General features: G+C 42.8%; 1 protein-coding gene across 1 annotated transcript in view; it reads right to left on the reverse strand.

Moving 5' to 3' along the window:
• CCDC88C (coiled-coil and HOOK domain protein 88C) overlaps positions 1-1,171 on the reverse strand; it is a 124,202-nt gene extending 123,031 nt beyond the window's left edge. Inside the window, exons 1-2 of the mRNA XM_036097516.2 lie at positions 954-1,171; positions 86-186 (exon numbers count right to left, since the gene is read on the reverse strand). Coding sequence (XP_035953409.2) covers positions 86-186; positions 954-1,013 — 161 coding nt within the window. The 5' untranslated portion in view covers positions 1,014-1,171. The remainder of the gene's footprint in view (positions 1-85; positions 187-953) is intronic.
• Positions 1,172-14,990: the final 13,819 nt, after the last annotated feature.

Raw genomic sequence — 14,990 nt, forward strand, 5'->3', positions numbered from 1 at the left:
CTCCTGTTTGAACTCCATGCTCCATTACTACAACCTTAAACTTTCTGAAGCATCGTTCTTTCCTTCTTCCCTGTAAATAACTTACATTTGCAACATGATTTGGTTCAAAAAGATGCCGTCCGCTAAATCCATGTACATTGTCAGGTTGTCCTGGTTGCCGCTGCCGAATGAGCCAAAAGTTTTCACCTGCCGGGAAGGGGCGTGGAGAGAAAGACAGGAAAGTCACCCCCAGCGCACTGTCTAAAGCTCTCCAGGGCAAATGCGGGCAGGGCCCGCGTGGGAAAAGGGAGTCACCTACGCCCGCCCACCCACTCTTCCGCAGGCGCCAAGCCCACCCTGCCTCTACCCCCACCCCGCGCCGGGCAACAGACGCAAGATAACAAGAGGAAAACTTCCTCCCCACACTCCTCTCCAGTGTCCCAGAGCGGAAAAAACAAAACAAAACCAAAAGGGACTTTTTAATAAATTTCTCACGTCTTAAATCTACTGGAAATGACTACGCCGACCCCAGCCTGTACACATGCTCACTCGGAGCCCCCCAATCCCCACCGCCACCCACCTGCTGGTCTCAGAGGTTCAGAAACTGCACGAGGCTATTTTTGGGGAGTAGGTCCTTCCCTCAAGTGGTCAAGCCATAGGTCGCCCAGGTGATTACTCGGACCCTGTCCGCTCCGGGGACGTAGCCCAGCGCCCGGTCGGAACAGGTGTCCCCGCTCAGCCCTTGGCCGGGCCGGGAGTGCGGCTAGGTCCCGCACTGGGCGCGCGGGCTCCCGAGTTAGAAATGCCTCCAGACCCCAGGGCTCAGACCTCGACCTCCGCCAGGAGCACTTGCTGAATCCCCCGCGTCCCGGAGGCTACCCGGGACCCCGGGAAGGGAGCTTGTACGGCTACCGCAGGCAGCGGGGAAAGGAGCGGGTGCACCAACAATGGGGCAGGGAGCTAGGCGCACTCACCCAGGTCACCAGCGGGCTCTGCAGGAAGAGCTCCATGAGCTCCGAGACGGTCACGTCCATGCTGAGGCTGTGCCCGCCGGCTCCACGCCCGGGTCCCCCGCGCCGCGGCACAAAGCGGCTCTGGCAGCGAGCAACGGGCGCGGGGCTGCGGCGGCTCGCACCCGGGAGACAAAGGCGGGGCGCGAGCCCACGTTCCGCGGCTACGGCGGCCCCGCGCCCCGCCCGGGGCTGGGGGAAGGGGAGGGCCCGCCACTCGGGGAGGAACAATGCGGGCGGCAGCCCCGCCCCTCGGCGGCCCGAGGCAGCCGGGGCGCCGCCTCGCGGTGCCGGGGCCAGGAGCCCGGGCGCGGGCGCGGCTGCGCGGGGCGCCGGGAGGGGGCGGCGGCCCGCACGTGTGCGGGGGGAGGGGCGTCTCCTCGCGGCGCCCCGGCAACCCGCACGTGGGGCCGCCGCCACGCGCCCACGCTGAGCGCAGCCTTCGCGCTTGGGGCCCCCGCACGTGGCGCCTCCCTGCGCGCGTGCGCCTGCGGCGGCCCCGGACGCCAAGTGCGGGCCCGAGCGCGCGGGCGCTGGCGCCCTTATGCCTCCCCTTGGGGGCGGGCCGGAGGCTGCGGCGCAGCTGCCAGCCGGAGTTGTCCCCGGCCCACCGCACGCTAGGGCACCGCGGAGCCCGATCCCGAAACTGCCGGCCCGGGGCAGGTGCAGCCCATCGGCCGCGCGGAGCTCCAGCCCCCCCCCTCCCCCAGGTGCCTCCAGGGTCCGAGGCAGAAGAGCGGAGCCCGCGTGCTTCACGTTGGGGGGGGGTCGGTCTCGCGGGCAGGTAGGGCGCGAGCCCGGGAGTCAAAGGAGGAAACTTAGTGTTGAGTTTAGATCGTAAGAGCGCGACCTCTTGCGTCCCACCGCGCCACCTGCCTTCTAGAAGTTCCCGCAGGAGGCCGGTGATGTGGCCAAACCGCCCTGGGCCCGCCCCACCTGGGACCCGACCCCCTAAACTACCGTCATTTTGCAGTAGAAGAGCCAACTCCCGGATTCCAAGTTGGAGGACATAGCAGCTTAGTGGAGGGCCACAGGAGAAAGGACAGTGGTCCCAACTGGATGGAAAGCAAGCCCTGGGCCCAGACCGACCTGCTGAGACAGCTGCGGTGGACCCGAGTTCCCGTCCATCTCTGTCACTTCACCTTGGGCTGGTAATAATTTCAGACTACAATTCAGTTCATTGTTCAAAGCACTTCATGCGATTTAGTCCTCACGAGTTGTCCGGATGAGCCAACCGGTGCGAGGTTGACCTGAAGAGCCTAGTGTATTGCTCTTCAAGTATACAGTAGGCAAGGCTCCTGGGTGACTCAGTCGGTTAGGCAGTTGACTCGGCCTCAGCTCAGGTCTTGATGTCAAGGTCATGAGTTCGAGCCCCCGGTTGAAATCCATACTAGACGCGAGCCTACTTAAAAAAAAAAAAAAAAAAAAAAAAAAAAGTATACAGTAGGCACTAAATGGCTGCCGGTTGTGTTAGTAATTTGAAAGTTGGCTGTCAAGTGTTGAGGCTGCGGCATCTGCCGGTGAAGTGTGGTATTGCAGCCGAATTCCGCCGCATCTGGGGCTCGTGAGGAGGTGACATTGTGGCCCCAGGAGCCAAGGGGGGAGATCAGGAGTCCCTAAAGAGAAATGTGGAAGTCAAGGTAACTGGGGTAAAAAGGGGGACAGTGCGGAGGAACTAAAATTTCTATCATAGTGGTTTTCTTATGCACCAGAAATGCATTAATTCCCTAATTGCACTTACAAAATGTTTGGAAAACAGGTGTGATGGGTATCCACATCCATCTTTGTTTAGAAGGTCCTTGTTCTGTAAAATATGGAATGCCTGTGAGACCAGAGTGTTTTTCACATTGACCCCAGCTCTTTTGGAGAGACTGAAGTTATTTGATAAGCATACTATTTCACACTGAGAAGCACATTGGATGAATGAATGCTTTCTGACCATTGTGAGGCATTTCTCCTCGTGGTGAGAGAATTTGTCCCTGGGGATATTAGCAGTCCCTGGGCCACAGCCAGGTCAGGAATTTCTGATTTGGGGTCAGTTAGCTGCTGTGTTGGTTCATGATCTTTGATGTATCCGTCATTCATTGCCTCGACCCTGCCTCACCCAGAGAGAACTAGCTCCGCATCCTTGTTCCGTGGGAGGCAGGGGGTCCGGTAAACAAGATGGTGCCCAGGTTACAGGGTTGAAAAGCTTTGAAGGGCTGGACGACCTGGACAGGGTACATCCTAGAAGCCTCTTAATCCCTAAAATTGGAATAAGAACATTTTCCCCTTATATGACTTTATAATTTTGGGAGGTCAAGGTGGTGCATGTAAAACAGTTTATAAAGATCTTAATGACTATCTTCCTGATATTCTGCTGGGTTCTATCACTACTTTAATAAGAATTGTTTCCTCTAAGTCTCCGTTGGGGTGGGGCATAAGCTTCAGGGAGCATACACGCAGACCACCTACTAACCACTAAGCAGTCCCTCCATCCCTGCCTGAATGCCCGTTAGCTTTCACTCTGAGACTTAACGCTTTCTTTAAATTTTTTTTTCTTGCTCATTTCTGCATAAAAAGTAATTTCTCTGCTTTATACATTGCTTCCTGGACAGAACTATTTTAATTATGTTCTTCATTCTGAAAAGGAATTTAGCTTCCCTTCCTGGAAAATGCTGGCTCAGCACTGTAAGCTAATGGCATGTCTAGGTTACCTGATAGGAGCTGAAATTATTTGTACAACTTGGGGGTTGAGGGAGGAATGGCTATTTGTTAACGTGTCTCTGTATTTGATTTTTTTGTTATAACAAGTGTATATTACTTTCATGATTTAAAAACAATTTTATCAAAATAGATATAAAACCATCTTAACGATTGAGTGTACAGCTTTAGTAGAATTAAATACATTCACATTGTCATGCAGCCAGCACCACCATTTATCTCCATCCCTCTTTTCCTTTTGTACATCTGAAACTCTATACCTATTAAACCATCACTCTCTTCTCCCTCCCCACCCCCCAATCCCTGGCAACCGCCATTCCACTTTCTGTCTTTAGGATTTTGACTATTCAGAGTACCTCCTATAAGTGGAATCAGACAGCATTTGTCTTTTTGTGACTGGCTTATTTCCCTTAACATAATGTCTTCAAGGTTCATCCATGTTATCCCATATTGCAGAATTTCCTTCCTTTTTAAAGCTGAATATTATTCCATTGTACATATATACCACATTTTGTTTATCCATTTACTGATCAATAGATACTTGTATTGCTTCTATGCTTTAGCTATTGTGAATAATGCTGCTATAAACACAAGTGTGCAACTACCTCTTTGAGACCTTGCTTTCAGTTCTTTTGAGTTTATACCCAGAAGTGGGATTGCTGGATCCTATGGTAATGCTATTTTCAGTTTTGGGGGGGGGCCTCTATCCTATTTTCCACAGTGGCAGTATCCTCTATATCCCACCGGCAGAGCACAAGGGTTCTGATTTCTTCACACCCTCTGCAACACTTGTTTTCTGGTTTGATAGCCATCCTAATGGGTGTGATGGTATCTCATTGTAGTTTTGATTTGCATTTCCGTGATGATTCGTGATGTTGAGCATCTTTTCATGTACTTGCCGTTCGTATCTCCCGTTTGGAGAAATGTCTATTTTTGAATGTCTTTGGTGGTTGTTACCTTTATTTTTTTTTTTTTAAGATTTTGTTTATTTATTTGACAGAGAGAGAGACAGCTAGAGAGGGAACACAAGCAGGGGGAGTGGGAGAGGGAGAAGCAGGCTTCCCTCGGAGCAGGGAGCCCGATGCGGGGCTCGATCCCAGGACCCTGGGATCATGACCTGAGCTGAAGGCAGACGCTTAACGACTGAGCCACCCAGGCGCCCCTGGTTGTTACATTTAAAGAGTCCTATATATATTCTGAACATGAATCCGTTATCAGATAAGTGATTTGCAAATATATTCTCTCGTTCCATAGGTTGCCTTTTTTACTCTCTAGTGTCCCTTGACATACAAATTTTTAAAATGTTCGCAAAGTCCAACTTGTCTGTTTTTTCTTTTGTTGCCTATGGCATCATGTCCAAGAGCTCTTTGTCAAATCCAATATCATGAAGCTTTTGTCTTACGGTTTCTTGTAAATTTTATTGTTTTAGGTACTTGATTCATTTTGAGTTCATGTTTGTATGTGGTCTTAGTTAAGGGTTCAGTTTCATTCTTCTGCATGTGGGTCATCCAGTTTTCCCCACATCGTTTGTTGAAAAGACCACCTGTTCCCCATGAATGGTCATGGCACCATTTTGTCATTTTGTCAAAAATCATTTGACCTTCTATGCAAAGGTTTATCTCTGGACTCTTAATTCTATTGGTCTAGACATCTGTCTTTATGCTAATACACAGCGTTTTGATTACAGTAGCTTTAGAGTAGGCTTTTAAAATTTTCTTTTTACAATTTGAGGTAAAATTGAACTACAGCAATGTTAAAGGGTGTAACGATTTAACTTACATGTTTGAAATGACCACAAGTAGTTAACACCTATCATTTCATACACAGTGTAAACTAGAATCACCATGTTGTACATTACATTTCCTAGTACTAATTTATCTTGTAACTGGAAGTTTGTACCTTTTGACCATCTTCATCCAATTTTCCCCTTTTAACTACCTTCATCCAATTTCCCCTCCCCCTCAGCCCCTGCCTCTGGGAACCACATTTTCTATAAGTTTGCGTGCGGCTTTTTGATTTGTGTTTTGTTTTTAGATTCCATGTAAAAGTGAAATCATGTGGTATTGGTCTTTCTCTGACTTAGTTCACTTAGCATGATGCCCTCAGGGTCCATCCATGTTGTTGCAAATGACAACATTTCAGTCTTTTTTGTGGCTGAATAGTATTCCACTGTATATGTGTACCACAAATTATTTATCCATTCATCAATCAATGGATGGACACATAGGTTGTTTCCATGTCTAGGCTGTTGTAAATAATGCTGCTATGAACATGGGTATGCAGATATCTTTTTGAGTTAGTGTTTTTGGGTTTTTTGGATAAATACCCGGAAGTGGAGTTGCTGGATCATATGTAGTTCTATTTTTAATTTCTTGAGGAACCTCCATACTGTTTTCTGCAGTGACTGCACCAGTTTACATCCCCACCAACCGTGCACCAGGGTTCCCTTTTCTCCACATCCGTGCTAACACTTGTTATCTCTTGTCTGTTTGGTCATTCTGACAGGTGTGAGGTAACATGTCGTCGTAGTTTTGATTTGCATTTCCCTAATGATTAGTGATATTGAGTATCTGTTCATATACCTATTGGCCATTCTTATGTCTTTTTTTTTTTTTAAGATTTTATTTCTTTGGGAGAGAAAGTGCATGCAGGAGCGCGAGTGAGGGGGGAGGGAGGGGCAAAGGGAGGGGCAGACCCCCCCCTGAGCGGGGAGCCTGAGGCAGGACTCAATCCCAGGATCCTGAGATCATGACCTGAGCCTAAGGCAGACACTTAATGTACTCAGCCACCCAGGCACCCCCATTCTTATATCTTCTTTGGAAAAATATCTATTCAGGTCCTTTGCCCATTTTTTAATTGGATTATTTGTTCTTTTGCTATTGAGTTGTGTAAGTTCATTATATATTTTGAATATGAATCCCTTAGCAGATACATGGTTTGCAAATATATTTTCCCATTCTGTAGGTTGTCTTTTCATTTTCTTGATCATTTCTTTTGCTGTGCAGAAACTTTTTGGTTTGATGTAGTCCCTCTTGTTTATCTCTGATTTTGTCACTTGTGCTTTAGGTGTCCTATCTAAAAAAAAAAGACCCATGTCAAGAATCTTTTTTTCCTGGGCGCCTGGGTGGCTCAGTCGTTAAGTGTCTGCCTTCGGCTCAGGTCATGATCCCGGGGTCCTGGGATCGAGGCCCGCATCGGGCTCCCTGCTCCACGGGAAGCCTGCTTCTCCCTTTCCCACTCCCCCGGCTTGTGTTCCCTCTCTCACTATCTCTCTCTCTGTCAAATAAATAAATTTTAAAAATCTTAAAAAAAAAAAGAATCTTTTTTTCCTATATTTTCTTCTAGGATTTTCATGGTTTCCAGTCTTATATTTAAATATAAATCCATTTGGAGTTAAATTTTGTGAGTGGTGTAAGATAGGGGTCTAGTTTCATTCTTTTACCTATAAATATCCTTTTTCATGGCATCATTTATTGAAGAGACTGTCTTTTCTCCATTGAGTATTCTTGGCTCCCTTGTCAAATATTAGTTGATCATACATGCAAGGGTTTATTTCTAGGGTCTTAGTTCTGTTCCTTTGGTCTATATGATGTTTTTTATGCCAATATAGTATTTTGATTACTGTATCTTTATAATATAGGTTAAAATCAGGAAGTGATTATGATGCCTCCTGCTTTGTTCTTTCTCATAATTGCTTTAGCTATTCAGGGTCTTTTGTGGTTCCATATAAATTTTATGATTTTTTTTTTTTTACTTGTTAAAAAATGCTATTGGAACTTAATAGGGATTGCATTAAATCTATAGATGGCTTTGGGTACTATGGACACTTTAACAATATTAATTCTTCCAATCTATGAACACAGGATACCTTTACATTTATTTGTATCTTCTGTTTTTTTCATCATGTGTTATAGTTTTCGGTATAGAGATCTTTCACTGTCTTGGCTAAATTGTTCCTAAGTATTTTATTGTTTTTGATGCTATTATAAATAGGATTTTTTTCTTTTTCAAATAGTTCATTATTACTGTATACAAATGCTACGAATTTTTGTATGTTAATTCTGTATCCTGCAACTTTACTGAATTTGTTGATTAGATCTGTTAGGGCTTTTTATATATAAAATCATGTCATCTGCAAATAGAGAAAATTTCACTTCTTCCTTTCCATTTCTGATCCCTTATATTTATTTTTCTTGCCCAATTACTCTGGCTAGGACTTCCAGTACGAGGTTGAATAGGAGTAGTGAGAGTGGGCACCCTTGTCTTGTTTCTGATCTTAGAGCAAAGGCTTCCAACCTTTCACCATTGAGTATGATGTTGGCTGTGGGCTAGTCCTATGTGGCCTTTGTTATGTTGAGATATGTTCCTTCTACGCCTAATATGTGAAGAGGTTTTATCATGAATGGATGTCAAATTTTGTCAAATGCTTTTTCTGTGTCTATTGAAATGATATATGATTTTTTTTCCTTTCATTCTATAAGATGTATCGCATTGATTTGTGCATATTGAATCATCCTAGCATCCCAGGGATAAATTCCATTTGATCATGGTGAATGATCTTTTTAATGTGCTGCTGAGTTCAGTTTGCGAGTATTTTACTAAGAATTTTTTGGCTTTGATATCAAGGTAATGCTAACCTCGTAAAATGAGTTCAGGAATGTTTCCTCCTCTTCTATGTTTTTTATTTTGGGGTTTTTTTTGAGACATAATTAATAACATGTTAGTTTCAGGTATACTTCATAATTATTCAGTATTTCTATGTGTTGCAAAGTGGTGACCGCAATAAGTCTAGTTAACATGTCACTGTACATGATTATAATATTTCTTTTCTTGTCAGAAGAACTTTTAAGATTTACTCTGTTAGCAACTTTCAAATAGGCAATACAGTATTATCTATAGTCACCAAGCTGTACATTATATACCCTTGACTTATTTTACAACTGGGAGTTTGTACCTTTTGACTCACCTATTTCCCTACCCCCCCCCCACAACCCCCTCCCCACTGCCAACCTCCAGACTGTTCTCTGTGGGTTGGTTTGTTTTAAGATTCCACATATAAACTGTATCAAACCATATTTGTTTTTCTTTGACTTCACTTAGCACAATGTTCTCACGGTCCATCCATGTTGTCACAAATGGCAACATTTCATTATTTCTTACGGCTGAATAATGCCATTGTACATATGTACCACATTTTCTTTCTCCATTCATTGGTCGATGGACACTTAGGTTGTTTCCATATCTTGCTCTTGTAAATAACGCCATGAACATGGTATGGGGGTGCATATATCTTTTTGAGTTAATGTTTTTGTTTTCTTCAGATAAGTACCCAGAAGTGGAGTTGCTGGATCATAATGTTAATTATATTTTTAATTTTTTGAGGAAGAGCCATACTGTTTTCCATAGGGGCTGCATTAATTTACATTTCCACCAATAGTGCACAAAGTTTCCCTTTTCTCCACATTCTCACCAACACTTATTGTCTTTTTGATAATAACCATTCTAACAGGTGTGAGGTGATGTCTCATTATGGTTTTGATTTGTTTTCCCTAGTGGTTTGTGAGCATCTTTTCATATATCGGCCATATGTAAGTCTCTTTGGAAAAATGTCCTTTTTTTTTAAGATTTTATTTATTTGACAGAGAGCGAGCACGAGCAGGGGGAGTGGCAGGGAGAGAGGGTAAAGCAGACTCCCTGCTGAGCAGGGAGCTGCACACAGGACTCAATCCCAGGACCCCAGGATCATGACCTGAGCGGAAGGCAGATGCTTAACCGACTGAGCTATCCAGGCGCCCCTCTTTGGAAAAATGTCTATTCAGATATTCTTCCCGTTTCCAAATCAGGCTGTTTGGGGGGCTTTCTTTTCCCCCTTGTTTGTTATCATTGTATGAGTTCTTTTTATATTGGGGCTATTAACCTTTTGTCAGATACATAATTTGCAAATATTTTCTCCCATTTATTAGGCTGCCTTTTCCATTTAGCTGATGGTTTCTTTTACTATGCAGAGGCATCTTAGTTTGATGTAGTTCCATTTGTTTATTTTTGCTTTTGTTGCCTTTGTTTTTGGTGTCAGATTTAAAAAGTAGCACCGAGACCAATGTCACGGAGATTACAGCCTGTATTTTCTTTCAGGAGCTTTACGGTTTCAGGTGTTATGTTCAAGTCTTTAATTCCTTTTGAGCTAATTTTTATGTATGGCATGAGATACTCATCCAGTTTCATATTTCTACATGTGGCTGTTCAGTTTTCACAGTACCACTTACTGAGAAGGCTGTCCTTGCCCCATTGTGTATCACTGGCTCCTTTGTTGTAAATTAATTGACCATTTATGCATGGGTTTATTTCTGGGCTCTCTATTCTGTCCCCTTGGTCTGTGTGTCTGTTTTTTTGCTGCTACATACTGTTTGGATTACTGTAGCTTTGTCATGTAGTTTGAAATCAGAGCATGATGCTTCCCACTTTGTTGTTGTTTTTCAGGATTGGTTTGGCTATTCATAGTCTTTGGTGGTTCTATACAAATTTTAGAATTGTTCTTTTTTTCAAGATTTTATTTGATGGAGAGAGAGAGAGAAAGAGAAAGAAGGAGAGAGAGAGAAAGCACGAGCAGGGGGAGGGGCAGAGGGAGAGGGAGAAGCAGACTCCCCGGCTGAGCAGGGAGCCCGATGCGGGGCTCCATCCCAGGACCCTGAGATCATGACCTGAGCCAAAGGCAGATGCTTAACTGACTGAAACACCCACGCACCCCTAGATTTGATATTTTTTTGGCAAGTATATTTCATGGGAGTTGGTCTGTACTTCCACCAGGAGGCACATAACATCTGTGATATTAGCATCATTTGGAGATCCATTAATTTATTAGGAGTTGTCAATGATTTTTTTAAAGAATTTATTTATTTGAGAGAGAGCGCGCGCACACACAAGTGAGGTGAGGGGCAGAGGGAGAAGCCGACTCACCTCTGAGCAGGGAGCCTGATCCGAGGCTTGATCCTGGGACTCCAGGATCATGACCCGAGCTGAAGGCAGACGCTTAATCCACTGAGCCACCCAGGCGCCCCCAGGATTGTTCTATTTCTGTGAAAAATGCTATTAGAATTTGATAGGAATGGCATTGAATCTGTAGTTTGTGGGGATCGTATGGACATTTTAACAATATTCGCCCAGTTCCTCTGCATGAATATCTTCCATTTGTTTGTATTTTGTAGTTCTTCTATTTCTTTTTCTCTTGCTCTCTGCTGTGGTTTGATGAACTTCTTTAGTGGTGTGCTTAGATTCCTTTCTCATTATCTTTTGTGTATCTGCTATAGGTTTTGCTTGTGCTTACCATGAGGATTACTTAAAACCATTTCTAACAGTCTATTTATAACATTTTAAATTGATAACAACTTAAGTTTGAAGGCATTCTGAAGCTCTGCATTTCTACCCCCCCATGTTTTATGTTTTTGATGTCACGTCTCACATCTTTTAATGTTGTGTATCCCTTTACTAATTATTGTATAGTTATTTTTGCTATTTTTGTCTTTTAACCTTCATACTAGCTTTATGTGATTCATCTACTGTCTTTACTATATGTTTACCTTTGCCAGTGAGGTTTCTTCTGTCATATGTTTTCTCATTACTAGTCAGCCTAAAGTCCCTTCGACGTGTCTTCTAGGGCTGGTTTAGTGATGATGAAATCCTTTAGCTTCTGCGTGTCTGGGAAACTCTCTCTCTCCTTCAATCCTGAGTAATAATTTTTCCAGGCGGATTATTTTTGGTTGGAAGTTGTGTCTTTTAGCACTTTTTTTAAATTAAGTTTATTTTAATCCAGGATAGTTAACATATAGTGTTACATTAGTTTCAGGAGTACAATATAGTGATTCACCAATTCTATACATTACTCAGTGCTCATCATGGTAAGTGTATTCTTCATCCCCATCATGTTTCACTCACCCCCCCCACCCAGCTCCCCACTGGTAACCAGCAGCTTGTTCTCTGTAGGTAAGAGTCTGTTTCTTCGTTTGTCTCTTTTTTTCCCCCTTTGTTCATTTGTTTTGTTTCTTAAATTCCACATATGAGTGAAATCATATAATTGTTTTTCTCTGACTTATTTTGCTTAGCATTATACTCTCTAGCTCCATCTGCACTGTTGCAAATGGCAAGATTGCATTCTTTTTTATGACTGAATAATATTCCATCGTACATATACGCACCACATCTTCTTCATTCATCAGTCGATGGACACTTGACCTATTTCCATAATTTGGCTATTGTAAATAATGCTGCCATAAACATAGGGGTGCATATATCCCTTTGATGTAGTGTTTTTGTACTTTTTGGGTAAATACCCAGTAGTGTGATTGCTGGATCTCAGGGTCGTTTTATTTCTAACTTTTTGAGGAACCTTCATACTGTCTTCAGGCTGCATCAGTTTGCATTTCCACCCACCATGCACGAGGGTTCGTTTTTCTCCACATCCTTGCCAGTACTTGTTTTTTCTTGTGGTTTTTATTTTAGCTATTCTGACAGGTGTGAGGTGATATCTCATTGTAGTTTTGAGTTGCATTTCCCTGATGATGAGTGATGTTGAGCATCTTTTTATGCGTCTATTGACGATCTGTATGTCTTCTTTGGAGAAATGTGTGTTCATGTCTTCTGCCCATTTTTAAATTGGATTATTTGGTTTTGGGGGTTGTTGAGTTGTATAAATTCTTTGTATTTTAGATACTAGCCCTTTATCAGATATGTCATTTGCAAATATCTTCTCCCATTCTGTAGGTTGCTTTTTAGCTTTCTTGATTGTTTCCTCCACTTTGCAGAAGCTTTTTATTTTGATGTAGTCCTAATAGTTTATTTTTGCTTTCATTTCCCTTGCCTGAAGAGTCGTATCTAGAGGGGCGCCTGGGTGGCTCAGTCATTGGGCGTCTGCCTTCATCTCAGGTCATGATCTCAGGATCCTGGGATCAAGCCCTGCATCGGGCTCCCTGCTTGGCAGGAAGCCTGCTTCTCCCTCTCCCACTCCCCCTGCTTGTTCCCCTCTCTCACTGTGTCTCTCTCTGTCAAATAAATAAATAAAATCTTTAAAAAAAAAGAGTCGTATCTAGGAAAATGTTATGGCCTATGTCAGAGAGATTACTGCCTTTGCTGTCTTCTAGGATTTTTACAGTTTAAGGTCTCATGTTTAGATTTTAAATTCACTTCGAGTTTATATTTGTGTATGGTGTAAGAAAGTGGTCCAGTTTCATTATTTGGCATGTAGCTGTCCAGTTTTCCCAACATCATTTGTTGAAGAGACTCTCTTTTTCCCATTCTATGTTCCTTCTTCCTTTGTCAGAGATTAATTGACCATATAATTGTGGGTTTATATCTGGATTTTCTATTCTCTTCCATTGATCTATGTGTCTATTTCTGTGCCAGTACCATAGTATTTTGATTACTCTAGCTTTAAATAACTTGAAGTCTGGAATTGTAATACCTCCAGTTTTGTTTTTGTTTTCAAGATTGCTTTGGCTATTTGGAGTCTTGGTTCCATACAAATTTTAGGATTGTTCTCATTCTGCAAAAAATGCTGTTGGTACTTTGATAGGAATTGCATTAAATCTGTAGGTTTCTTTGGGTAGTATATACATTTCAACAGTATTTGTTTTTCCCAATCTGTGAGCATCTTCCATCTATTTTGTGTTGTCTTCAATTTCTTTCATCAGTGTTTTATAGTTTTCAGAGTACAGGTCTTTCACCTCTTTGGTTAAGTTTTTTCCTAGGTACTTTTTTGTTTTTGCTGCAGCTGTAAATGGGATTGTTTTCTTAATTTCACTTTCTGCTGCTTCATTATTAGGATATAGGAATGCAACACATTTCTGTATGTTAATTTTGTATCCTGCAACTGTACTGAATTCATTTATCAGTTCTAGTAGGTTTTTGGTGGAGTCTTCAGGATTTCTGTATATAATATCATCTGCAAGTAGTGAAAATTTTACTTCTTCCTTACTACTTTGGATGACTTTTACCTCTTTTTTTCTTGTTTAATTCCAGTACTATGTTGAATAAAGGTGGTGAGAATGGACACCCTTTTCTTGTTCCTAAATTTAGGGGAAAAGCTTTCAGTTTTTTCCCTATTGAGTATGATAGACACTGTGGGTTTTTCATATAAGGGCTTTATTCTGTTGAGGTATGTTCCCTCTAGACCTACTTTGTTGAGAATTTTTATCACAAAGGGATGTTGTACTTTGTCATGCTTTTTCTGCATCTGTTGAAATGCTCATAGGGTTTTTATCTTACTGATGTGATGTATCCCACTGATTGACTTGCAAAAATTGAACCACCCTTACATCCTGGATAAATCCCACTTGATCATGGTGAATGATTTTTTTTTAATGTATTGTTGGATTTGGTTTGTTAGTATTTCGTTGAGGATTTTTGCTGTATGTTCATCAGAGATATTGGCCTATAGTTCTCTTTTTTTGTGGTGCCTTTATCTGGTTTTGGTAACAGGGTGATACTGGCCCCAGAATGAATTTGGAAGTTTTCCTTTCTCTTCTATTTTTTGGGATAGTTTGAGAGGAATAGGTATTAACTCTTCTTTAAATGTTTGGTAGAATTCACCAAACTAGATACTAGCCCTTTATCAGCTATCTGGTCCTGGACTTTTGTTTGTTGGGAATTTTTTTTTTTTTAAAGATTTTATTTATTTATTTGACAGAGAGAGACACAGCAAGAGAAGGAACACAAGCAGGGGGAGAGGGAGAGGGAGAAGCAGGCTTCCTGCTGAGCAGGGAGCCCGTTGCGGGGCTCGATCCAAGGACCCTGGGATCATGACCTGAGCCAAAGACAGATGCTTAATGACAGCCACCCAGGCGCCCCTACTGAATTTTTTTAGAAACATTTATTTAAGAGAGAGGGAGAGAGAAAGAGTGGGCACACAGTGGGGAGGTGCAGAGGAAGTGAGAATCCCAAGCAGATTGCATGCTGAGTGCGGAGCCCAACACAGGGCTCAATCTCAGGACCCCAAGATCACAACCTGAGCCAAAACCAAGGGTCCGATACTTAACAATTGGGCCATCCAGGTGCCCCTGATATTTTAATCACTCACATTTTCTAGTATATTCCACTAGGTATTGATCTGTTTTCTTATATGACTTAATTCATATGATAATCTACTTGAAATGTCTATTTCTTTGTCACCATCTTGAACTGGACCTCCTCTTCTATTTTTTGGAAGAGTTTGAGAAGGATTGGTGATAATTCTTATTTAAATGTTTGGTAAAATTCACCTGTGAAGCCATCTGGTCCTAGGCTTTTCTTCATTGGGAGAATTTTTATTAT

Source organism: Halichoerus grypus, chromosome 8 (genome assembly GCF_964656455.1).
Source record: "Halichoerus grypus chromosome 8, mHalGry1.hap1.1, whole genome shotgun sequence".
In the NCBI taxonomy this organism is placed as follows: Eukaryota; Metazoa; Chordata; class Mammalia; order Carnivora; family Phocidae; genus Halichoerus; species Halichoerus grypus.